The sequence below is a fragment of the Dissoconium aciculare genome (genome assembly GCF_010015565.1).
Source record: "Dissoconium aciculare CBS 342.82 unplaced genomic scaffold K489scaffold_7, whole genome shotgun sequence".
NCBI classification, from domain to species: Eukaryota; Fungi; Ascomycota; class Dothideomycetes; order Mycosphaerellales; family Dissoconiaceae; genus Dissoconium; species Dissoconium aciculare.
In genome coordinates, this window is record NW_022984957.1 from 1,186,687 (window position 1) to 1,211,989 (window position 25,303).

A 25,303-nucleotide genomic window follows, 5' to 3' on the forward strand; every position below is an offset into this window, starting at 1 on the left:
GAGAGCCTTCTGCTTCCACACAATCGACGTGATTGTAGCAGATGAACGACGCCACGCGTCCAAGCATTTAGGCGACGTGAAAATCGACAACAAGCGAGACTTCTCTTCTGGCATTGCGCGGGGTCCAGACGGAAAACATGCCGGGGGCATGGCCAAAGGCGGAAATGGGCACGCGCCGTTCTGTATCGCGAGTTTGGTCTAAAGCAGTCGCCGAAGCGGACGATGTTGAAACGAAGGATTGGGGGCTGAAGATGAGATGCTACTGCTTGATAGGGACAAGACCGTCGTCAGTCTCAACAGTGAGAGAGATAAAGTATCCATTGATATCTGGGGATTCAGGCACATGTCGCTCTTAATCGAGCGATGATCGGCAAAAGCGGCAAGCGGCGTCCAGTGCACGATCCACACCGACAAAGGCAGGGCTACACAACCGAACGAATCAAACGAAGCTTTTCTTCACGAAACGCTGAGATAGAGATGGATTTCTGCCATTTCCAAGGTTTGATCTCATCCTTACCTGCACTGCAGTACAGTCCTTCGCCCACGGTCCGCCATCTACATAGAGTACGCGATGCCACAGATCGCAGTAGCGGCTGATCACCGCCGTCGTCGCGAATGTGCCTTAGACGGACCATACCGCATTCGACCTTCACGCCGTGCTTTGTTTCATCCCGTGCGTTGATCATTAACTCGAGCACCGAAACCACATCTTGCACGCGCGGAGAAGTCCGTGGTTGCTACCATCACATTTCTTAGGATGAGAGCCTCAGCTCTGGCAGCAGACCTATCAACAGTTCACACGTGAACACGATGATCGCGTGAGCATGTATTCTTGAGCAGTAACCGTCCCGCACACAGGATGTGACACGTTGGAAGTGTAGGACTTTCCTGTATCGATACCAATGTTTCACACCCCTTGACGAGAATTCTTCCACCTTTGTCTCTCTCCTTCTTTCTGTGCTCGCCATCGATCGACGTCGCCATAGTCCCATCACCCATGTCGGCTCCCAAGCGCTCTTTGAAATATGCTAGACATGTAGTCGGCGGCGTTCGCCACGAAGTCGGTCTTCTTCGTCGAAGCGATGCTAGTACGGACTTGATACCACAACCGTCATTCGCGTTAAGACTGTCAAGCATGTCCATCGATTCAGCCCACGTTCGTCATCAAGTCTGACGTCGATAGGCAGCCACCGTGGCCTCTCTGCAACACCCATCCGACGGCCATGCATAAGGCACGATCCTGTCCTCCAGAAACGAGGCACTCTCTCGCTACCATTAAGACTTTTCCACACATCCGCCAAAAGACCATTATCAGCCACAATAATGTCAGGACTCACCGCCAACGCAGTCGTGCAGAAGTCCACTCAGTACTCTGTAGTCAACGACTACGCCACTGGCAAAACCTCAACCCAAGACGAAGCTCTGGACAAGTTTTGCCAGTCTGTCGAATCAGAAGCCGAGAGTGCCGACGACGATGACCTTGAGGAGCTGTTGACCATCTCATGGAAGGCCATCATTTCCTCGGCGGCAGGAACTTCGTTCACCGATTCTGGTTCACAGAAGCTCGTCGACTTTGTCCTTGAGCTCGGTTCTCGACCTGACCTCGAGAAAAATGGCAAGCCCCGCGTGCTCCACGAGATGACCCTCTGGAAGGATCTCCCAACCTTTGGCTGGCAAATGCGTGATGCATGGAACTTCGGTATGTCTTTCTTCCTACCTCGATGTTTTTTGTTGCCTGGCTGATCATTCTTCGAGTAGCTGCCTCAGACAGTGATGAAGAAGCAAAACGTCAGGAGTGGATCAACCTCAACGCCTGGACCGCATCCCTCGTCTCTTCAGTCCACAAATCCGGCGCTGAGAGCCCTGACTTCACCCTCTACTGCATCTGGTCATTACGTTCTGCGTTGGAAACTGCGAAGACCGAGTCGCCCTCCGACGTGGCCGTAGCCGCCGCCGCTGTGTGGTTCATCTTCGCTGCCCCAACTATTCACAAGCTTTCATCACAGGAGAAATCCTTCGAAGGTCGACTAGCCGCCGGAGGCCCGGCATTTTCGGATCGGGAATGGAAGGGCTTCTCGACTTCGCGTTGGCAGGCCTGGGTCGAGCGTTTGCGTGAGTTGCAAAGCAGCGTTTCCGATAACGTTTCGAAACAGCTAGTGCAACAGGCTTTGGACGCTGCAGGCAAGGTTTCGAAGTAGTCGGACTCTCTGGCGATGATGACCATTCTTGTATAATTAAAACGGCATGAAGGGCCGAGGACTGTTTCAGAAGGGTCTTCAGAAATGAAAAGTACTATCCAGAACACATCGTGTTTTTGATATCACAACTCCTTACTCGGAGTTACATTGCAGCTTTTGAGATGCGCTGATTCGATAATGTCACTTCAAGCTCTGTTCCGGCTGCGTGAAACACAACGATCAGGCACTGCTTTAACTTCCCACTGTCGAATCGCAATCATAATCAGATGTTGGCCCAGTGATAGCACGCCCTCACTCGCTCTAGGCTCTTTGCTAGTCATGAGAGATATCTTGGGTACAGCGTGGCTAACATCAGATCATTGAACATCTTTATGTGATCCGTTTTCGTCTGTATTCGAAGCCAATATGCTGGCTTCTAGTGCCTCGATCCGTTTTGACATTTCGTCCACTGCAGGCAAAGTCATGATGAGTCACAAGTCGTTTGCTAGCAACTCCTAAAGGAGGAACTTACTCTTGGAAAGAATCTCGGTCGAGACACCGTCGAATTTCTTCGAAAGGTTGTTCAGTAGATCGTCAATCAATCCAACCAATTCAGAAGTATCATCAGGCACCGCACTCTGTTCGTACCGTCAGTCTGAAAAGCGACATGTTTGAATCTGCGCTCATCGAGATATCTAACCTTCTTGTCACCTGAGGTCATGCTGTTGACCTGCGCGCTGAAGGATGTCTGCAAGGCAAAAGTCATGAAATGCTTCCCCCGATAATCACTTTCTTGAACGATCGTACCCTATCGGCGGCCATGATTGTGTATGTTGAACTTTACTCGTGCAAGTTCTGGTATTTTGTCCAGGTATTCTTGGGCTCAAATTTGATAGTCGCAACGCAGCACTCTCGAATTGAGGCAGGCAGGAGTACCAAGTAGTATCAAGCTGACGATGTCTTCAAAGGGAGAGTTCTGTGCCTGAATCGCGAACGAGTTCTAATTACTGCAGATGGAAGCCATGGTCTGGGGTCGTGGCTTATCTGTGGAGTGGCTGACAGGTATCGTTTCAAATAATGGGCCTATTTGTCCATTTCGCTGAGGGCTTTTGATCATGAACAATAACGACAGATATCACGCGCGGGTTGGTGGTTAGACGCGTTTCCCTCCGCCGTCATCTATTGTTAGATCATAGTTCGGCCGCAGCATTCATTCAATATCGACTCGAGGCGCAGCATCAAATCACCATCTACAAAGTTCCGACTCCCACATTCATTCAACTTCGCACACATCTGGTTCACCAGGATCGATACAATCAAAAGCATTGCGAAGCACGATCTCACACTATTCTTCTCACCTGACCGGATGATGTCAACTAATATGTAAAGTCGATCACCGGCATGCCGGCAACATCCTTCGCAGACATGCCCACTTTGGGCTCCTCGCGCACCACACCTTCACCTCCATTCCATCGGCGGCGGAAATCTTGGGCTCGAAAACTCGAGCGCTGTTGCTGTACTACCTTCGCCTACTTCCCGCTTGTTTTCGTATATGGCCTGACTTCCTGGGCTATCTATGTACAAGTGAACGTATGCTTTCTTGACGAATACACATCATGGGCATTCCTCGAAGCTGGTCTCGGGATCGTGCTCTTCCTCCTAGCCGACATCTCTTACACAGCCGCCGTTTTTACAAGTCCCGGATCGCCGCTGGATGGCGAACACAATGGTGAAAGAGTCGGAAGGCGAAAAGCTGGCGGGTATCAAGGTTTGCCTACGCATGAAGACGATAGAGAACCGGGGGAGAACTCCGTGCCGCAAGAATGGATGTCGGCCGTGACTGCGAAGAGCACGGGCAAACCGCGTTTCTGCAAGAAATGTCGCTGTGTCAAACCTGACCGGTCACATCATTGTTCAACCTGCGGGCGCTGCGTGCTCAAAATGGACCATCACTGTCCCTGGCTGGCGACGTGTGTTGGTCTGCGCAACTACAAGGCCTTTCTACTCTTCCTGATCTACCTCTCCATTTTCTGCTGGGCTTGCTTCGCCAGCACAGCTGTCTGGGTATATGAAGAAATAGTGAATTCGCATCCGATGCAGGAAAGCATCTTGGTGGTCAACGTCATCGTCCTTGCAGTAATCAGTGGAATCATCGGGCTGGTAATTTCAGGCTTTACGGGGTGGCATATTTATCTGACCATGACTGGCCAGACGACAATTGAGAGTCTAGAGAAGACAAGGTATCTGGCTCCTCTGCGTGAAAGCTTGGAGTCAAGCGCCCATTCTTCTCGTCCAAATGCTGGGACCGACGTTCCCGGAATCCGCGCCGTGGGAGAATATCTGAAGGAGACACATGCGAACGCCTTACCGGGCGTGTTGCGCGCTGAGGAAGGGGATACCTTGTTGGATCCTTCGCTAGTCCCACAGGCTGCCCCTATGCAAGCAGCTAGCTACAATTCGCCAGCAACGAGCAGCCTGCATCGGTCTTACGCATCTATGGAAGCTCAACGAGAGCGTGATCGGTACAGCTCTTACCTTGATGAGGTAGATTCCGAGAAAATGCCAAACGCATTCGACCACGGCTGGAAGACCAACATGATGCACGTTTTCGGCGATCGGCCTCTCCTGTGGGGCGTGCCAATTTGCAACACCAGCGGCAATGGTTGGATGTGGGACGTCAGCCCAAAGTGGCTCGAGGCACGGGATCGCATCGGCCGCGAGAGGCAGCAAAGAGATCGCCAGTCGGCCAACTGGTACGGTCAACCTGGTGACGTCGCTCCTCCGCCTCCGCGACAACCAAAACAGCCACAGTGGCGATGGAATGGTAGTGCGGGTTTCGTCGACGAGTCGGGAAATGCACCGACCTTGACAGCAACTCAGCCAGGACAATCAGGACCACCGCCGCCTCCTCGCAGTTCATCCGCGGTGGTCGACGGGGTTCCAATGCAGCCACTGGATCGTTCTCCTGCGTCGCCTGCATTGAGTACTAATGTTGAACGATACTCCATTTCTAATGACGACGCTGCAAGGCCTCGTCCTGGTGCAGGCTGGCAGCAGGAGACGACTGCGAACTGGAATGATGTGCCGGAAGATTTCCTAGACCCACGCAACGGTGGTGGCAACCAGAGAGGCAGTCGTCGGAAGGGAGAATAGGAGACGGTTATCTTGATGCATTCAGTTCGGCGTACCGGTGACGTTGTATGGCGCATGTCGCGGGCATTGTATTTTTGAACATTTTGATGTCATTATCACTATTTCTACAAACTGCACCCGTCCCTGACCGATTGTGAAACACATGCAAGAAAATAGTCGTGGCGCAGGGTGCATTTGTGATCATGCTCGGAAACCCCTTCGAGGCTTGAGTATGTCATTGTCGGGGCCTCCAGGTCGTCATCCACTCACTCTTCACATTCTGGCCCGCTTGCTCTTTCCTGGCCGTGACTTGCCTGGCTTTCCTCCGCCCTTCATTTTTTTCACCGAGTATCCCGACATATCTCCCGCCGACTGGGCGTCGTTGCTCTTTGAGAATCGCTTCTTACCGCCAAAACCAAACTTCGAGTCCTTCTTTTGTCGTTTGCGGTTGGGACCATCCGCAGCACCCTTTGCTCTTCGCTCGGCGCGGTCCTTGCTAGCCGTTACCGCGGCGTCTTCGAGTGCGACGTCGAACATGTCACCCTCGTTGGTGGTCAGGTCTGCACCTTGTCGTTCTAGAAAGAAACAAGTTAGTCATCCGCTGCGATCGTTCTTGGGTAGACCATGCCACAAGAACTTACTGCGCTTAAGTGTGCTAATTCGGTCTAGGGTCTCTCGCTTTTCCTTCTGTCGCTCCTGCAGTTTGGCCACCTGCACTGCCTTGCCAAACTTCTTGAGGTCACGTTGCCTTCGAGCGTCCGCGCTAGCCTTCTGTCTCGCGGCGGAATCGAGCATCTTTGTGCGGACCTTGCCCATCTGCTCCTCGGATTTGACCATCTCGGCGAAGTAATCGGTTGGGCGGGTAAAAGGAATTCCCTCCTTCTTTAACCGCCGACGGGCTTCGGTCACGGCGTCTAGTGATTGTCGGTAGAAAGCGAGTTCGCGGTTGAGATCATCCTCGACATCAGCGATAACGACAGGGTTTTCGGAAGTGACGGACTGCACGGCGGAGAACGGTAGCATAGCTGGAAGCGCGAACGACTTTAATGATCGTAGCAGCGCGGCTGTGTTGTTGATGGTCAGTCGCTGGTGTGGTACCACATCCGCTCGATCCTCCGAGGCTAGCGATTCAATATCGGAGAGGGGTATGTCCTCCTCATCCTCATCTTCGTCTTCGTCCTCGTCGTCTTGCGGCGCACCCTTATTCCGTATCGCGACTTTTGTTTTGACCAATTTGGGGATTTGCTCAATCTCAGAGTCTGATTCTGATTCATCGTCCAGCGCTATTCCTCCCTCCTCGTCTTCGTCGTCTTCGTCGTCGGTCTCCCAGTCCTCGGCCTTGCCATTCGCCTTTTTCTGCAGTTCAGCAAGCTTGGCGGCGATCTCTTCTTGAGAAACGTCTTTCACCTCAGCATCGTCATCGAACTCCTCGATTTCAAGATCGGAACCATCGGCCACATCCTCCTCTTCGTCCTCTTCTACCTCTCCAATCTTTGGCGCCTTTTGCCGTTTACGCTTTTCAGCTACCTTTTGAAGCTTTTTCTGGCGCTCAAGCTTGTAATTGACTCCTTGCTCACGATCAAGAGCTGCCTTTAATTTGCTTTTTGCCATTTTTTGTAGTTGTGAAGTGATGCTTCGAGTATGCGACAGCTTCAGCGCAAGAATGCTGCTTTAGATTTCCGCTGCAGGGTAGACTCCAAAAATTTCGCGAAGCGGAATTACTTCCGTGATTATTTCCCCAGGCTAAATTTGTCATCAAAAATTCATTTCGAGCAGTGCACATCTGGCACCGTATTATGACGAGGATGCGACACCGAAGCACACAAGACCGATGACATCGAAGAACGGTGATGGCCTTCGCTTTCATCTAGTGTTGAATATGGAGTAGTGTCTCTCTATAAATTTATAGCAGAGAACGCACTTCTCATTGCTGGATCTGGTGCACATCCATACATGCCTGTCTCGAAGCCAGGACGGCTAGAATAGATCTCTGTAACATTCCCCTTTCATACGCCTGCGCTGCTTCGGTGAAAGACCCGGCGTCATCACTTCGCACCGCGCGTAGCAACGGGACCAAATGCTTGACATCCATGATCGCATGATCTCCCGCTTCGCCGCTGTACATCGCAATGGTATGTGCAGCGTCGCCAGCCAGAGCTACGTGACCATCGAGCGGCGAAACGTTTATCGCAGGGGCCTCCTGCGACGGCTCTGGGCAAATCCAGTCGGCAATCTCGATGGGCTTGATCTCGGCTTCGTTGAGGTTGATATCCATCACCAACGAGCGAAAGGGCTCTATCCAGTTTTCGGCTATAGTCTGCATCATGCTGAATTGCCCAATGTCTGTATTTGGAACCTTGGTTGGTTCGACACGGCCGAGAAAATCGGGTCGATAAGGCCAGGCGATTACGATCTCACAGCGATAATATGTTGAATTGTTTGCCTTGTCTTGTCGAGCATCCTCCACGCTGACGTCGTTCGGTCCTTCGACCAACGAGAAACGGAGGAAAGTGTCGTTGCGTTGATCAATGCCATACAGGAAGTACTGGTCGAGAGCACGTATGTCTGCGATCTGAACTTCAGAGAACTGTACTGTGGCACTTATTGCGCGAGCAGGGAGTTCAATGTTCTTGTACTCATCGGGATGAAGGATGCGGCGAATGTCTGAGTGAATACCGTCGCAGCCAACCAGGAATTTACCGCCTGCGGATGTCCCATCAACGAAAGCTACGGTCACACTGCCGGCAGCATCAACCGTCAGGGACTGAGCCTGCTTCCCATACTCGATGTTGAGATTCGTCGAGAGTAGCCTCGCTAACCTGGATCCGTTCACGAACACACGCTCTGTCGAGGGTTTTTGCGATTTGGCTTGAGCGGTTCCCAGATCGAAGCACTTGAATTGAGGCCTTTGGCCAGCCTCGACCGCCGATTTGTTAACATACGTGCCCGGGATCTGAGTGGCAATGTCATCGGGTAGTAACGAGGACAGTACTCCGGCCGTCCAGTTCAATGGCGCGGCCCAGGTATTCCCAGATGCGATTGCCGACTCATCCTTCTCAAAGATCCGATAAGGAACACTTTCTCTCCTGCATGCTTGGGCGAGTGCAAGACCAGTGATGCCTGCGCCAATGATAAGCACGGGGGTAGTGTCTGTAGCCATCGTCAATATTCTAAACAGTATTCTTTGCTTGCCGACAAGTTCACCTCGCCGCTGCCGACCATAGGCAACATCTTGGCGGCAGCCTGTGAACGCTCAGCAACGTGGTGGTTTGACTGGCTGAGCGCAGTACAACGCCAGAGAAACGCTAGCTGCTGCTGGTTGCAGCGTCACATCAAAGGTGTCTATCTGTAGATATTGAGATTATTGTGCTGGTACATGGGCGCTAGTAGCCATCACTACGCTTTTCGAAATCGCCAGAACGGTGATTACAACACAATGGCGCTGCGATGGTATGAATAATGACATGGCAAAGAACTCGTTGACAATGGATGCACGGGTTGCACGAGCCATGGCCTCACGTTTTCATTGATTTCACGAAATAGTTCAATTGCATATTTTCGATGAACCAGCATCTTCGGCATCTTGAACATCGCAATCCCGCAGCTACAAGCTATGATCATTCATCCTTAGCAAGCCCATCAAACAATCCAGCTACAGTGACTAGTAGAAAGTTTGTTCAATTTTGAAATTTCAGCCATACCCTCGGACAACCACACCAACTTCAGATGATATTATCTTAACAACCACAAGTCTAAATAACTCGCTTATATGAAGGAATATGGACTATTTAACGTGCTATTTCACGTCGTAAAATCTGGTAGCTCTAGTATCGCGTGTACCAACCCTGTGCTGTAATAACTGCCTCAATCCTGTCCGGCATTGATTCAATACACGGCTCTCGAAAATGCATGATTTCGTCCTATGCTAGGGGTAACCAATATTCAAGCAACGCAATCTATTAATCCTTCGTAGCCCCCGGAGCTAATAACTCAGGACAGAGCTCGTAGAGACGCTCTTTTAGTCGTGGCTATAGGTGTTCAATACAGTTCAAATCTGGACTGTAGGGGGGCCAGCCAACGTGGACTACGATGCCTCTTTCTAAGAACCACGACATAGTCCAACTACTTGTATGGATTGAGGCGTTATCCTGTTGAAATACAGCGTCTTCTGGATAGTCGAGGAAGGGTAGAAGGCCTTCCTCGAGGGTAGCCGTATATTCTTCTGAAGCATAGGTGCCTTTCGCGTTCTTCGGCATTATAATCAAAGGGGAAGGCCCTAAACCAATACTAATAGCAGCCCAGACCATCAGAGATCCTTGTTTACCCTTCTTATACGGTTGGACGTGGTTTCGTGCGTAGAGCGTGTCGAAAGGACCCCATACCTACAGCCTTTGTCGGCCTTTGCCAGTCTTAACAGAGCACTCGTCAGAAAAGACCTATTTAGTCCAGTCTGTGTCGCGATGTTGGAGGGCCTATTACAACCGGTAAGCAGCCTGTGCTTCTGTCAACTCTGGCCGGCCTTTTGCACGCCAGTGGTATAGGCCTTCGTCGCGTAGAACCTTCTTAATTGTTGTCGAAGATAGATCCACGTCGGCTTCCTTTTTAAGAGCCTCAAAGGTCAACTTAGGATCTTGAAGGACTACCCTTTTCAGAGCACGAATGTCACGAGGCGTCGCTTTAAGGGGCCTGCCGGTTCGTAGCAAAACAGAGGGTGTTCCTCGCTCCTTGTATCGTTGTATCAGCCGGTATACGGTGTGATATTTCAGCGATTCGGCTTCTGCGATTTCCTTGATCTTCTGGCCTGCGAGATAACGACCAATTATCATATGCCTTTTCCCGTTAGAAACTTCAGCTCCACGCCTTTCATTTGAGCTAATCGGCGCAAGGATCCGTCGTGGCATTGTTGAGTTATCGCGTGTTGAAATATTGGTGCAAAACGCGTCTCGGGGGTGTTGCGGCGAAATTGAACAAACTTTCTACCTAGTACTGTAGAATGTTTCATGCACCGTGGAACGCGCCCGCGCGTTTCAAATCCACGGAACACCGCATCACATCTCTGTTTCGGCAGCTCAGACCAGAACTTCAATTACGCATATTTCGCTTCTTCTTCGGGCTACAGTCGCCAGTGGGATATTGCAATGGATAAATGCCGTCACCCGCCACGACGTCCGGTCCGGGGTCCGGGAACTTCACTTCGGCTGCTGTGCGCGGCGTGAGACAACCATTGCCGACATCAGCCACGAGCATCAGCGGACGTTCGTGGAATGACATGGCTGTCAAAGTTGAGCGACCGTGGAGATGATGAGCAAGATGGCGAGCATGATTGCTCGCATTCTTGCTGGTATCCTGTGACGGGCACTGGCAGACGCACGTTTCAATATCAATCGGCAAGAGACATTGACAAGAGCATTTGTTCGCTGTCTGGTACGCTAAGACGGGTTGTTCTGGCTCAGTGGGAGAGCTTGTCGCTGCCGAGTACGCAGTCGGTGTCGCGTTATTGCCTTTCGTGCTTGAGGTGCCTGCGAGTGAAGATGGCGGACCGTTGGCCTGTGCTGCAGTAATTTGGACGGCCGCACAATTCATGTTGAACTCTTGCTCACGATTGTACCAGATCCAGGCGAAGATCTGCACGCCAGCCGGGAGGTCTGCAGGAACGGTGAAGGCGAAGTCTTGACCCTCTGGTCCGTCCCCATTGTTGCGATGAGGACAATTGCCCTCGTAAGATGTGACGACGTGAAAGGTCTCACCATGATCGGTTGAAAATCCCACTTGACAAGACCCGCCAAAGTGATTTCCGATGCCGCTGATGTTCCAGCTCTGCTTACTTCCGCTGGCCCAAGTTGCGGTTGGGGCGCCTTGCGGTGTTCCGAGCAGATTTTGATAGCCGCGACACGGATAGGTCCAGGCGTGAGATGGTCCACAACAATTCTGGATACCCTTCGATCAGAGAATTGCTTGACGACACAAAAAGTGTGACTTACATATGGATATTGAAGATAAGGATCGGCAGGTGTAGTACGATGCTGATTGTTTGAAGCATTGAAGGGCGCTGGGTAGGTCAATTGCATGTGTGCAGTGGCCATGTTGACCAGCAACATGAGCACGCTGCTGAGGAGCAGGGACGCGCGCATCTTGACGATAGTGAGAGGTGGTCGAAACGTGTGTGTGCGATCGAGAAATCTGAAGCGAGGTTTGACTCGATTTGTCGCGGGGCGTATGCGAGGCAGTGCTCGTGGACGACGGCGTTGATCGAAATATCTTTTCGCGAGCCTTCAAAAGTTCAAGGTTGCAAGTCGTCCCAGAATTTACCATTTCACAGGCAATCGAGTAACATGAAACAGCCACCTCGAGACCTAACGCTGGTACGACAATATTTGAGGAGCTGTGTATCTAGTGTCAACCTGAAACGAGCATCATCAAACAATGACTACCACTCACGGCAACGGCGGTGGCAGAATTAATTGCTCACCTAGCACAAGCTTTCGACTTGCCCCTCGTGATTCGCCGCGAAGCCTGCTCGTGCTGCTTTGTCTACCTAGGCGGGTGTGGTGTGGTCAGACAGCTGGAGGCTTTCTTTGGCCCGAGGTCAGATCGCCCATCATCGGCACCCAATGATAGCCTGCTTGACCACCATGATGGGGCTAGATCTCACAGAAGCTCGAGCACTCGAACGATATCAGCTGCTTCAGTGCCGTTCGTTGTTGAAATCCGCATCCGGCTTCGAGTCGTGAGTCAAGTTCACCTGCTCGGCTAGCACTTCAAATAGGTTGGATGAATTCTGTCCTCAAGATACAGCGGGCGAAGAAAGGGTTGCACTGCATAGAAAGCTATCCGTATTTCAACTACATCCGCCTTGCACAATTGATAGTATCGAGAATATGAAGCACATCGACATTCAAAGGTCGCGAGTCTGTTCGGAAGCCAGTACTGCCTTGTACGTACCTGCGAACTTTATAGCACAGATCCAGGCTGGTTAGAATTCACGAGGTCAGTAAATGCTTGCCTCGTGCGATCTGATGGTGATAAAATCGCTCTACAATATACGGCGGCAATGCTTCCTCGACACTGCGACAGACGTTGGGCGGTCCGGCATGTTAGCTTGCGCGATCAGGGATGCACATATGTAGGTCTAGTTTCTCGACGACGACTTCCTCGTTGTCCCGTTCATTCATAAGGCGTGTCATTCAGGCGGCCAGACACATCGTCCGCGAATGCCTGCCACTTGGACATAGGTATAGCGCATCCAACTCTCTCGGAAGGCTTTATTGGTGCCTTACACACGGTCATGATGCTCTACAATACTCTTCTTCTCTAGACACACTTGGGTAGAGAGTTGCAATGCTGTTTGATCGTTGAGGCCAATGTTGATCCCATGACACGGAGCGATATTGGAGAAACTTCAGATCAACATACTAATATCAGCCTGACGTCCAATCATTTCGCCGCAGGCGCAGTGAACGCTTGATTATTCTTCAGGTAGAACGTCTCCTCCATATTTTGCAGAACACGGTCATCTCATGGGCAAAAGCTGCTGTCTCCGGTTGAGAGAGTGCGGCCGCGGCATATGATAAGCGTTGCTATCGGCGCGGCAGTACCAAAGCTTAAGTTTGACGCCGACGTCGATCAGACCCTGGTTTCTGGAAAAAGACCCTTGAATCGTCACCTTTCTCTTCAATGAATGAACATTTGAGTCGTTGACTGGCGTGGTCGGGAATGCTGGCAATGCCTGTGATCGGATGATTTTGTGTCAGGATGATGATCCCATTCGCTCCATGCAATACTCAACCACTTTCGATAGAAAAGTCTCGAGAGGCAAGACTTAATGGGTATGGAGGCGAACCAAGTTCAATCGATGGTCCACACGGCATTCGATCAACAGAGAGGAGCTGGGCCTTCGCTTTCTGGGAATCGACTGATAGCTTCACATCATTTCATTCTCGGAGTGCGGTTGAATTTGGCTCGCAAATGTATGCTCTTTCTACAAGCTGCACATGTTATAACCCGTACATTGTGTTGGGGTTGGTACTAGGGTTTGGGTAATGTCCAGTCTCCCGATGTTGACTAATACGGGTCTAACACCGACGAGCCGATGTTTTGGAGCAAAGCAAGAGCATATCCTTCTCCTCTCCGTCCCCTGTGGGGGCGATCTCCTGCGGTGTTCCAACGGCCAATGTTCGTTACGTGACCTTCGTCGTAATATCGGTGTACTTCGACGGTTACGTAAGCTCACCAGATCCGCCGACCTGCGTGCCTTGGATGTTGCTTACAGCCACCCGGATGATAAATGCTTGTGTCGACCAAGCTTCAGCCTTCAAATTCAGCAAAAGACAGGCATGTACTGCGGACCAGAGCGGGTTGGTGAGTGGAATTTACTTTGTCCAGGTATAACAATTGAGAAGGGACAAAGAGAGAAAGAAAAGTGTGGTTCATCTGGTCGTGAAACATGTGATGACAGGGCGGGCAGCCACGAAAATATCCCCAGCTTCTCGTTGGCTGTTTAGGCGCCGGGTCGCATATGGGTGTGTGCATGTTTGATGAAGAGAACAGACCCCACCATCTCCTCCACCAACATACGAGATTTTCGGAACGGTTTCCCATCTTCACCTCCACCAATCTCGACATTCTTTATTGCGATGAGACATGTATAAATCTTGAGAGCTTGAAAGACGAATGCGACACTTGCATACAGTATTGTACCTACGCAGGTAATTATGTGATGTAGGTCTTGTTCATGCACTAGTGTTACCATTCAATCACCAACGATCCGTGCTGTTGGAATGGCTCCCGTCCGCCCGTGGCTGCCGCCGCCGTCGCCTTTCGTTTGGGACCCGAATTGACGAACAAAGTCGGAACGTGGGCGCACGTCTCTCTCTCCCACGAGGCCGTCTCCAGGTCCAAGGAATATCCCTTTCGCCGATTTTGAAATATTCTTGGCCTCGCCGTGCTCGCCTATGGTCTGCCGGTAATGGGTCCAGTCGAGGACCGAGATCTCGAGATGTAGTGGAGTCGAGATCGATGTAGTGGGGTCGGGGTCGAGCTCGACAGTTCCAGGAAAGGGACATGGTTTAAAATTAGTATCTGCCAGTGCTCCAAGTACAGTATTGCTGCCCGTGTGCATTGATTGCTACATGTAAGCTTGAAGGCATGGTGCTCGTGGATCCCTCTGAAAGGCCATGGAGGGACCAACTACTGTAGGTATGAACAGCAGTTTAGCCCGAGTGGTATGTGCAGACGTGCAGTCCACATCCACGAGCAGGTCCCTCCGAGTTCCATGTGCGTCCCTCCTATCATTATTAGTCTCACCATTTCTGCAGGGCTTATCACATCCGAGCCTGCCGCCGCCGCCCCCAGATCCAGTAGCAATCGTCTGCCTGTCGTGCTTGTACTAACCGAACCACATCCTGACGAACCATAGGTGCTCGTCGCATCTACACTGTGTTGTACTACAGTATAGCCTGTCACCACATTGTGTCCGCGTTCCACACTGGCATGGGTCATTGCTCGAGACGATCCGACTCGCTGCTGCTCCTTCGTTCTCGGTGCTTCCCATCCTTTGGCTTCCCGGGCGTGATTCGTCCTCCCGCCCTTGCGCGCGAACGCGCAAATCGTCGCCCACTCTGGTCAGGCAGGCGAGGACATCTCCGCCATGAGCTATCAATATGATTATCACCATCCTCCACCACCGCCTCCACCTCTCACTCCAGGCTCTGCGGGTTTAGGTCCTGGTCTCAGTCCGGGTGGACATCCCATTCAGAGACGGCGACCCATCTCTGGCATCCAACCGCCAGCCATCGCGACCAACTTCGCGGGTGGTAGTCCGACAATCGGACAAGGTGGTTTTTCTTCATATACGCCAGCATCCGCTTCGCCTTGGAGCAGCGGTGGTCACAACGCGCCACAAAGTCAATTCGCAATTCCTGGTACCCCAATGGAGCCGTACAATCCCCGACAATGGGGCAATCGCGGAGGGCAGGTCTCAGGGCAGCAGATGTTGTTTCAGCAACAACGTCCCGGGATCGCGCCGCCGCCGAGCACTTCGGAGATAACTGGCATGGAAGGTGCGTGACGTGCGGAAGATTTCGATATTCAAGGTGATGCTGTCGCAGCATGCACAAGCAGCGCGGATTGACATCATGCTCCACGACGTCCCACATTCTTTCAAGTCGTGCATGATGCGGTCGACTGACTGGTTTATGTGTAGCCGCAATGCCTTCTCCGCCGCCTCCATACACACCGAGCAGCCCGGATGCGCCTCATCGTGGTGGAATGTCTTCCGCGGCCATGGAGAACATTGGAACCGTGGTGTCACCACTTGCGACTGAACCTCCCGCTCGCCAATCACCACAAATCTCCGTCTCGCCTGCCTTTCCTCCACCTCCAGGACCATCGTCGCGACATCGAGAAAGATCGAGCTCAGGATTAGCCGGACAACGAGGGTTCTTTGGCCTATCGGGATTACGTGGGAAACAACCCGAACCGGCACCGACCAGTGTTCCTGCGGCACCTCCGGTATTGGACATGCGACCGCCGTCGGCTAGGAGAGCGGCGTCTACGGGGCATATGATGTCACATGGCATCGTGGCATCATCTTCATCGTCACCAGCAGGGCCGGCAAGGCGTGATTCTCCAGAAAGTGGATGGCAGCCTGGAATGCCGCTGCCCGGGCCCCCTCCTCGGCCCCCATCGTCTGACCGCTCGCAAAGCCTGAGCCGACCACTGGGAGGCGCCGGTTCGAGCAGCACAGACCCGCATCGCCAACTTGAAGCGCCTCGAACACGACGACCGCTGCCAACATCGAACCTCGGCCCAGTACCACCTACGCCAGCAGACTGGGTCGTCGGCGCTCCCAACCCACCCAGTGCACCTATGCCGGAGCGCCCACATCTTCCCGTTGACGGTGCGACGATGGAGCCACTGAGGATCGATACCACCAGTCACCGTGAGCCGTCTCATCGCGAGCCGTCACTGACACGACGTCCTGCACAACGCGGTGAAAGTGCTTCTGGTCTGCGCGATCGCCGATCCCGAAGTCGGGCACAGCGAGGTGATGAAGAAGGCGCTGGACCGAGTAATTTGGTTTTTTCGCCAGTCGAAGGGTCTATTAGTCGGCGACGTGAACATGCGAGAACCCGGTCGCATTATGTGGAGCCTCATTCCGCCCCCAGTACTAGCACAACTATGAAAGTAAACGGACCTTCGCCTGCCACTACCAAACCTGGGGACAATGTCCTCACTCCTCCTTATACCCCAGCCGTGGGCAGAAATGTCGACGAGCAATTGCGAAAGCAGGTTCTTAAGGCACCCGGAAGCGCTACCAGCGACCGAGCTGTGACACACCTAATCCCGATGCCGAACGAGGATGCAAATGGGTCAGTCACTCCAGGCAGGCCTCCAAGTGCTGGATTCAGACCGCCTACGGCTAAACTGGATTCATTTGCATTACAAGCGATCGAAAGACATCGTCATTTTGTAGAACAGGAGATTAATGCTCGAACCGATGAGGAGCGCCTGGAGTTGTTCGCCAACTTCATGGTGCATGAGTCTCGCATTCGGCGGGATCGATACCCATCAGCATACAATGCCATGGCTGGTGAAATCGTTGATCTCATGCGTGACATGTGGCGATCATTTACCAAGAATGGACGACGTACGGGAACGCCGAGTACTGGTATGTCTTCGTATGATCCAACTGTGCCTTCATCACAGCCCGGTTCAGCCAGAGGATCATCGTTTGGTGATTGTACACCTGGAACCGATGGTGCTTCAAACGGAGACCCCAACGAGCACAACGACCGGTCTGAAGGTAGGCAATGGCCCGAGGCTTTCAAGCCGTCCCTCTCCCCTATTCCTAGCATGGCTGTCAGCACAGCACCGGACGAATCGGATTCTCGAGGCCGTTCTGCAAGCCGTTGGTGGGAGCAAAGCGTTACTGGTCCGGGATCAATCGGTAGACCCGACCGAATGGAGAAAACTCGGCGCGAGACCAAATACATGGGCATCACTGCAGCAGCGCTCCGCGATTCGAGCCCGGATCCCTCCCGGCATACACCGAATGGACAGAGGAATGCCCCGGCGTCCGGATATGGTCCAGATGAGTATCCGCCAGAGAAGGTTGGGTGGCACGACAGCTATGATTATGATACACCTATGCCTACACCACATCAAAATGATCGCATTGCCAACACACCTGGCGTAGATCCTTTGGACGTCTCTCGTTTGGTCACCCTTCCACCGCCTTATCCGCGCCATCATCCGGCTTTGAGCAACAACCATCCACTGCTGGCAGACCTTCGGAATGAGCACCGCATCCTCATACAACGCGACGATATTCAGAAGATCAAGGACACATACAATGATAAAGATGCAGCTCTTCTTCAGGAACAAGCCGAGGCGAGCAAACAAAGACGAGCGAAATTGCGTGCCAGCATACAAAGCAAAATTGCGGATGGTAGCATGTCGTTTGCTGATGCAGCCAAAGCGGAAGCTGATTTCGAGACGGAAGAAGGAGAGAAAAGCAAAGTTACGGCTCGAGCGAATTTCGATGTGTTTGAGGCCAGCGTATCTCATCCCCTGAACACTTTACTGCAAGAGCGTCTGAACAAAGCAAATCAGTGCATTCAACAGTTGACGACAGACTTGGAAAGCGGCGACGAAGCAGCAAATCCCAATCAAGCCCAAGAAGAGGGCGACGAACGACCAGAACGACTCGAGAAATTGACTCTGCTGAAATGGTTCTTTGAAGCTCGCGAATTATTACACAAAGAAATGTTTGATCTTCATGGTATGCGAAGTGAAAAATATGCCGAAGTCATCCTCACACCTTATCGCCTGGCCAAACAGCAATCCAAGATCGACGAAGCTGCTGCTTTCTTCGAAAAGGATGGCCGAGAGCGTCAAATTACCTTGGCCAAAGAAGCACTCAAGCGGTCAGAAGAGCTCCAAGCCGTCGTCGACAGGAATGTCACTCGCGGCGTAGAAGACCAACTTTCCGCATTCTGGGACATTGCACCTGGTCTGCTGGAAATTGTGCAACAAATCTCCACCGACGATGTGGAAAGCTTGGAGATCCTCATCCCTCCCCAGGAATATGCCGAAAACCCGGCCTATCACGAGCACCCACTCCAATACCTCTACAGCCTTCTCAATCACGCCCACAAGAGCGCCTATCAATTCATTGAGTCGCAGATCAACCTCCTCTGTCTACTCCATGAGGTCAAAACTGCAACGACGACATCCTCCCTTCGCCTCGTGGAAATGGAACGTCATGCTGCTGTTCCTGCAGCCACCGCGGCGACTGCCATCCCGGAAATCACCGCGGAGATGAAACAGGCGCGGAGAGAGGCCGAAGGACATCTCACAAGCGACCTGAAAGAAAAGGTTGGTGACGTCGAGAGGCAGTGGAATGAAGCGCTGGGCGAAGGCATGGCAGAATGTCGCGCACGTGTTGGCGGTTTCCTCGAAGAGAGTGGTGGGCTGGAAGATGGTCTAGAGGTGTGATGATGGTTCCTTCTATTTGTATAGATATATTGTACAGCGTTCTGAGCGAGAGGGGTCAAATTTTGCTACGTTGCTTACTACTCGAGATTCCCAGATATGAGGCCCACAGGACTTGAATCGATCGATACCCGGCGCCGAACAATGCAGTCTATCATGTAGGTGCTCATGCTGTTGCTCTATTCACTAGATTATCTCGGAAACCCTCAAGCCGATTCTATTGTACCAGTGTGGTGCTGCTTGTACTGCTCTTAGCTCACGCTAGAGGCTTGAGTAAATGCCGCGCCATGCCAGCGAGATATCCTGATCCGATGACCAGCACTACGCCATCTGTACTACTCTCCTCCTCGGAGATATATCGCAGCACCTCTACCACAGACGAAAGTATTCGAACATCGCCCTGGGCGTCGAGACCGTGCCAGAACTGAACTTGGTCCCGATGGGCCTCTGCCCAACTTTCGGGTGTTTTGCGATAATCTTTGAATTCTGATCGTCATCAGGTCAGCACTGGGGAACAGAGACGCAAGAGTCGTGGATTCCGGGGATGGTACTACCTTGCGAATCGTCCCGGCCGAGAATCTGCGGACACAATAGCACAGTTTGAAACGGAAGGTCAATGGTGCAGCTGTGCATCGTCGCAAAGAGTTGTTTCACTTCTCGTTGGGAGTCATGACTGTAGACGAGGATTCGCTTTTTCTCTGGAACACTTTTCGCTTCATGCGTGAGCTACTTTCCTCAGTGTCGAATTGGGGGTTCAACTCACTGCCTGAAAGTTTCGACAAATGCCTGTGTCACAGGCCGGATACTCATCTCATTATGAGCTGAGCTCAAGACCCAAGTCCAGCCAGCTTGTGAGAGAATTTCGAATTTGATAGGCATCTCTGTCGTTTCCAAACACTGCGCGACAGAGTAATCGATCTCTCCCGGGGGATCCAGTTGAGAAACGTATGTCTTCGCCAGCGATAGCGCCAACGCGGCATTCTCCCGTTGAAATGTGACATCCGGCTTGACGGCCACGCCCATGTTCTTTAGCATACCGCCGTCCACGAATTGTACCGAGGTTCCCTTCTCGACGGCTCGAGCGTGCAGCACATCACTCGCCTCTATCGACTGCGGAACGCTCCAAGCCGGCCGGCCACGTTTGAAAATCCCCGCCTTGTGCCAGGCGATACTCTGGATCGTGTTCCCCAGCCGAGCCGTGTGATCGAGTCCCAGCGCCGAGATGCCTGTGGCGATGGGCGCATCGATAATGTTCGTCGTATCGGTTTCTCCACCCATGCCCGTCTCAATGATGGCGATGTCGACGGCTTTTTGCACGAAAATGTAAAACGCCAGTAACGTCAAGAAACCCGGATACCCGGGCATCTCGGTCTCGGCTTCATGTCGCTGCATCATCTGATCCCACAGGGACCAGAAATAGGAGGCGAAGCATGCTTCCGAGATGGGCTCGCCGTTGACTCGGATGCGTTCTCGTACGCTTGAAATATGAGGCGAGACGAGACAGCCGATGGTTTTGTTGTTTTTGCTTTCTTTGGATCGGTGATATGTCTGGATGATATTTTCCGTGTACAAGCACGTCGTACCTTTCCCCTTGGTACCCGCAACATGAATGACGGGCAGCTTTTGTACCTATCTTGCTTGTGAGTGTATACCCCGAGTTCTCGATTGAGCAGACGCACGTCAAGTTCCAGAAATCTAGCCCAGCCCAGTGCTTTCTCTCTAGGGGTGAGGACGGCAGTTGCGGTCTGAACCTTTCGGGCGCCAGTCTGCAACTGGTTCAATTGTCCGATCGCATCATGATATGTCCGGCTTGATCGGAGTTTGCTTGTCATGATAGTAATGACATGAGACGAAAATGTAATGCAGAGCCACTCGCTTCGATAAATGATCGGCTACCTGCAGTCGGTGTATTACACGATAGCAACGATGTCGTCGATACCGCAAATCCATATTATTGCTGATGTTCAATTCGCAGCCAAATCACAGAAAGATATGTTCTGTATATGATATCAAAATTCTCCTATATCCATTATCTCACATCCAGCATCATTGGTCTAATGGTTAGGATTGCTGCCTTCCACAGAGAGACAATGATACTCTCTGTAAGCAGCAGGTTCGGGTTCGATTCCCGAATGATGCAGATCTTCTATCCCCGGGTAGCCCTCCTTTTTCTCCCGCGATGTCGATGCGATCGATCGGCAGGAAACATTATTTTTAATGCTCAAAGTTGATTTTTCCTCATGTTGAACGACCTGCACCGATAATGGCGCCCCTCATGAGATGTTGTAGAAGGTCACGATTGACGGTGAGGTAATGGCACATCCTGATGCCAACACGTGACACGGATAAGGTGAGGAGAGAACGGCAAATGATTATCATTGACCTTCTAAATGTATAATGGTCAACATATAATTCTAGAATCCTCTGAAAATAACGAGTGGGTATCTTTGCCCGGAATATTGTACTGATGCCCGCAAAGCACAATTCTAGGGGCAAATCTGCATCCATAGAAGTGTGCCATTTTTGATTTAATGACCACCCGAGTCCAAAAGCCCGCGTACAGTCTGCAGATATACTGTTGATTGCAACATGCAAGTGAGTTGAGTCAACAAGACTTGGGAGGACAAGTATCTTGATTAAGTCATGCGCCATCGGCTCGTAGCTTGCTCATTCATGGCTGTGATAAAGTAGCCGCCAACAACGCCGGACTGGATAGCATGCCGCTGTATAACATGGATGCAGAGCGAGGCTTGTACTGCCAGTACGTCCAATGCAAGTCATCCGCGAGGCTGCATATCGATGTGTAAGCCTCTTCCATTGGGGGGAGTGTCCCCAGAATGCGCAGTTTGACCAGATCATGATCACCATGGCCCGCAGAGCTCAACCGCAGCGATGTTTGCCAGCAACAAGGGCAGAACATGGAGTGTTGCGCCTATGAGATGAGAGATCGGCCGAGTTCCGCGACTTTCCAGCACGATGGAATGGATAATGCTTTCTTTATCCTTGCTCAATGACTGAGCAATTTTTGGATGTACCTCGTTCGCGTGAAGAGGTACAGACATGGTTACAAGACTGCGAGTAGTTCTCATTTCATCGCAAGCGAATAGACTGTCTGACCGGAAATTGTGCCGACTGTGCGTCGTTCCCCTGTGCTTCACTTATCGTGATAACTGGCGGAGGCATTGCTGACGTACCATGTGGCAACGATGGTGGTGCATCGTCTTTTCCTCGCGACAAGCACCATTTCTCAAAGCGCTTGCCCGCGTTCACTGAAGGCTTGTCCAGGAAGCGTTCAAAGCAGCCACCCACAAAGAAGTTGACCGTCATAGAGGGTATTAGCATGAGTAGATAAGCAATGAAAAGCTGTAAGCTCTCTTTGCGCTCTGGCAAGGGCACGGTAGGATCCAGGCCGACGATCATGACGTAGTACTTGTCCAGAGGCTTCAAAAGCGCATGCAGGAAAATGTGACAAAGGTACAAGCCAAAAGAGATACGACCGAGATATTGCACGAAGCGGGTTTCCATGATTCGACGAAGGATAGGGGTTTCACCTACGCCGACGAGAAGAGCGAAACCTGCAAGGCATTGTAGGTATCGATCAGTCTGGCGATTCCGGTACAATCCGTAATAAGCCAGTGGTCTAGATATCCAGTTATAGAATGGCCGTGAGAAAAGATCGTCAACTCCTCCGTTTTCGGCATTTTTAAGATGGAATAGCGGAAGACCCGCCATGTAGAATCCGAAAAGAAAGATCATCCAGGAGAGGATGTTGTGTAGCCATTGCTTCCTCGCTGTTGTAGGTCCTTGCTGCCGCTTTTTTGCGAACTCTTTCCCGATTTGCCAGTCAGCGAATGCCATACCGAGCAAGAATTGACCAGCGATCCAATCGTCTTTGATGAAGCTCTGCCAAACCATAGCCAAGATAAGTGTCAGACGCACCGCCATGTTCCGAACCCTTGAAACGAAGAGCAGGACCACAAATATGACAATCGAGCCGTAATATTCGAGTGGGATGGTCCAAGAAATGCCTCCATCGTAGCGGTTGATCACCATATCCCATCGGTCGGGGTACCGCAGTGGGAGCAACAAATGAACGAAGCTGGTGATGTATTGACTGATCTCGCCGAGAAAGGTTTCGGCGGATTCGTAGACGACAGGTTTGGGGAAATTGAACCATCGACATAACAACATCAGAATGAATGTCTCAATGGCGACAGGCATGTACAGTCTGATGGCGCGGCGGAAAACCGCAGAGGAAAGAGAGGAGTAGGCCTCTTCATGTCGGCGCTGGCGGTAGAGGGTGAGAATGCGGTGGGACAGGACGTAACCCGAGATCGCGAAAAACAGACACACTGCAGCATCGCCAGCTGCGAAAAAGGTCCGGATGAATGGCGCGCGCCACCACGCAGGATCAAGAAAGTCGCCAGTCCCCCAACCTAGTGTTCGGTCGACCCAACCATCGTCGTAATGGAAGATGAAAACCTCAAAAGCCGCGAGGCCGCGCAACCCATCTAGCCATGCGGTATTTCTGAGCTCGATGTTGGGTTCGGGATAGTTGAATATTGTCCTGAGGGTAGCGAAGAAGCCTTGCGGCAGCGGTGCGGCAGCGCCGTCATCATAATGATGGACATGTGCTGCATACGGCTTATTTCGAATGCGCAAGACCTCGAGGAATCGTGTGAATGGTGTCCGTCGAAGGTATTTCTCGCTGTGTTGTGCGCTGCCATCTCTTTCATCCCGGTATTCGTGCGGATCTCCCTGTTCATCGCTCAGCATCGGTAGGTGTTCGCTTGTGTCATCGCGATCGGCAAGCTCTATGTCATCCTTGGCTGTGTGGCTCTGGCCATTGGAAAGGACGGAAGGCATCGGATGGACTCTGCGCTGTGTCGGGGATGACAAGACGCGTCCGGCCGATGGTTTCTGTGTTATCGCCAATAGGGGTGTGCTCGACCTGCTCGCGGGTGTAGATAATGCGACAAATGTGGTGATGCGAAAGCACACGACCGAATATTTCTGTGTAAGCTCAGCAGGAGTGAACGTGTGGTGAATGACAGGCTAATGCCTCATCGACGAGTCCCGAAGAAGATACGGATTACGATTAATGTTAAGATCGCTGGAGAAAACACCAAAATGTAACGGCTTCGACCGCGGCTGTTCGACAATCATGGCGCGAACCATGAATTGGCCCCAACGGAATTCGGCGTCCGACCTGCAGTAGCGGGCAACATGAAAGGAGGGGAAACTGCCCGTTCGGGACCCCTATTTGGGGGGGAATGAACCACCACCAAGGCGGAAGAGAACTCCTCATTGAAGACTAGAGTTTGTTGACATAAATATGGGCGAATGTGTAGGCCGGGATCTACAATCCCGCCCACGTACAACTTGCCTTTTTGTACTTGTCGTGCGCCCGGCATATTATCACAGTAGTCAATTTATGTGTGTGGCGCCATGCAGAAGTCTCATATCATCAAATATTCAATATCACTGCTGTACGTCCTGCTTTCTTCAGAGCCATCTCCCAAAATCATGTCGCCCTGTGCCTCGCCTTTCTGGGGGTATCATCGCGGGAAAGAGAAATAAAAAGAGAAAGCCACCAATCGCCTCGCCTGAACCATCCTAGTCACACAATCACCAATATTGGAATCAATTCATATCAGCAGGGTGAGATCCCAAACAGCCGCAACGCCACGATCCTAATCAAAATATGAAAGTGGATCGAACAGGATTTCCCAGAAACGACTTGACCCACTGCAAGACGCTGTATATGAAGCTCGTCTCGCCATAATGTTGCGCAAATGTCGATGTGTATCGTCGTTAGCGCTGAGCCACATCTTCCGCTCTGAGTATGCGGCAAAGGTCATGCTCGCCCACATCACAAACATGAGACCAACGATCGCTTGCAGCCACCAAGGCGAGTCCAAGAATTGGTGCAACGGGGAGCGTTGACGCGCAGCAATGCACATGCTTCCTTGGCCTCGATCTCGAAAGAACGACGCTGCTGCACGTGTAGGCTCTGGCAGCTTTGATTGCAAAGCTTGTGTTTTGAGTAATCTTTTGTCGGTTTCCAGTTGCACGGTTTTGCCATTCAGGTACTTGATCTCCGTATCCAATTTGATGATGAGCGCCTTGTCTTCAGATTCAGACTGTTCCGCGTAGTGGCGCAATTTGCGAATCTCATCCGCTTGGTATTCGTTGAGTGTCTCAGCCTCCACAATGCGTGCCTGCAGCTCAACGTGAGTCTTCTCCTGCTCCTCGATCTGGGATTCCAGGTTCGAAGTATCGGGCTTCGCGAGTTTGAGTTTGCGAATCTCCAGGGTCTGAGAATAGTTCTCATCTTCGAGCTCATCGTACTTGGCCTTCAGACTTTGGTGTTGTGACAACAACTCTCCCGATTCCGATTGAATGCCATCATACTTGACCTGGAGTTCCGCCAGTTCATCAGCAGCCATTCGCAACGAGGCTACAGTCTGTTCGAGCTCATTGTATTTGCTTTTAAGTTT

The 25,303-nt window shown here is 51.8% G+C and overlaps 10 protein-coding genes and 1 non-coding gene across 11 annotated transcripts; 4 read left to right on the forward strand and 7 right to left on the reverse strand.

Moving 5' to 3' along the window:
* Positions 1-842: 842 nt before the first annotated feature.
* K489DRAFT_240085 (uncharacterized protein) lies at positions 843-2,287 on the forward strand. The gene is made up of 3 exons (XM_033599867.1): positions 843-1,133; positions 1,184-1,699; positions 1,756-2,287. Exons 1-3 carry the CDS (start codon positions 998-1,000, stop codon positions 2,196-2,198), a joined length of 1,095 nt encoding a protein of 364 aa, XP_033459370.1. The 5' UTR covers positions 843-997; the 3' UTR covers positions 2,199-2,287.
* Positions 2,288-2,554: 267 nt separating this feature from the next.
* K489DRAFT_410654 (uncharacterized protein) lies at positions 2,555-2,999 on the reverse strand (the record flags this gene model as incomplete). Its single annotated transcript, XM_033607725.1, has 4 exons — positions 2,555-2,646; positions 2,710-2,815; positions 2,878-2,925; positions 2,985-2,999. 4 exons carry the CDS (start codon positions 2,997-2,999, stop codon positions 2,555-2,557), a joined length of 261 nt encoding a protein of 86 aa, XP_033459371.1.
* A 618-nt stretch (positions 3,000-3,617) lies between these two features.
* K489DRAFT_299468 (zf-DHHC-domain-containing protein) lies at positions 3,618-4,901 on the forward strand (the record flags this gene model as incomplete). Its single annotated transcript, XM_033600380.1, has 1 exon — positions 3,618-4,901. A coding segment is annotated over one exon (1,284 nt), but the record flags the coding sequence as incomplete, so codon positions are not given.
* A 681-nt stretch (positions 4,902-5,582) lies between these two features.
* Positions 5,583-6,920, reverse strand: K489DRAFT_321176 (Ebp2-domain-containing protein; the record flags this gene model as incomplete). The annotated part of the gene is made up of 3 exons (XM_033601521.1): positions 5,583-5,884; positions 5,951-6,554; positions 6,717-6,920. The coding sequence occupies 3 exons, from the start codon at positions 6,918-6,920 to the stop codon at positions 5,583-5,585; spliced, it is 1,110 nt and encodes a 369-aa protein (XP_033459373.1).
* A 241-nt stretch (positions 6,921-7,161) lies between these two features.
* On the reverse strand, positions 7,162-8,553 carry K489DRAFT_381083 (FAD/NAD(P)-binding domain-containing protein). The gene has a single exon (XM_033605032.1). The coding sequence runs from the start codon at positions 8,467-8,469 to the stop codon at positions 7,234-7,236; it is 1,236 nt and encodes a 411-aa protein (XP_033459374.1). The 5' UTR covers positions 8,470-8,553; the 3' UTR covers positions 7,162-7,233.
* Positions 8,554-9,337: 784 nt separating this feature from the next.
* On the reverse strand, positions 9,338-9,625 carry K489DRAFT_321002 (uncharacterized protein; the record flags this gene model as incomplete). The annotated part of the gene is made up of 1 exon (XM_033601505.1): positions 9,338-9,625. A coding segment is annotated over one exon (288 nt), but the record flags the coding sequence as incomplete, so codon positions are not given.
* A 766-nt stretch (positions 9,626-10,391) lies between these two features.
* K489DRAFT_410659 (lytic polysaccharide monooxygenase) lies at positions 10,392-11,392 on the reverse strand (the record flags this gene model as incomplete). The annotated part of the gene is made up of 2 exons (XM_033607726.1): positions 10,392-11,237; positions 11,291-11,392. The coding sequence occupies 2 exons, from the start codon at positions 11,390-11,392 to the stop codon at positions 10,392-10,394; spliced, it is 948 nt and encodes a 315-aa protein (XP_033459376.1).
* A 3,326-nt stretch (positions 11,393-14,718) lies between these two features.
* Positions 14,719-19,181, forward strand: K489DRAFT_381085 (uncharacterized protein). Its single transcript, XM_033605033.1, has 2 exons — positions 14,719-15,367; positions 15,511-19,181. Exons 1-2 carry the CDS (start codon positions 14,956-14,958, stop codon positions 18,804-18,806), a joined length of 3,708 nt encoding a protein of 1,235 aa, XP_033459377.1. The 5' UTR covers positions 14,719-14,955; the 3' UTR covers positions 18,807-19,181.
* Positions 19,182-19,562: 381 nt separating this feature from the next.
* K489DRAFT_320741 (Mur ligase) lies at positions 19,563-20,635 on the reverse strand (the record flags this gene model as incomplete). The annotated part of the gene is made up of 2 exons (XM_033601484.1): positions 19,563-20,432; positions 20,456-20,635. 2 exons carry the CDS (start codon positions 20,633-20,635, stop codon positions 19,563-19,565), a joined length of 1,050 nt encoding a protein of 349 aa, XP_033459378.1.
* Positions 20,636-20,846: 211 nt separating this feature from the next.
* K489DRAFT_t32 lies at positions 20,847-20,943 on the forward strand. Its single transcript has one exon. It is a non-coding gene; the product is annotated as a tRNA-Gly (tRNA).
* Positions 20,944-21,153: 210 nt separating this feature from the next.
* Positions 21,154-23,569, reverse strand: K489DRAFT_395007 (uncharacterized protein; the record flags this gene model as incomplete). Its single annotated transcript, XM_033606823.1, has 3 exons — positions 21,154-21,558; positions 21,998-23,389; positions 23,446-23,569. 3 exons carry the CDS (start codon positions 23,567-23,569, stop codon positions 21,440-21,442), a joined length of 1,635 nt encoding a protein of 544 aa, XP_033459379.1. The 3' UTR covers positions 21,154-21,439.
* Between the last annotated feature and the right edge of the window lie 1,734 nt (positions 23,570-25,303).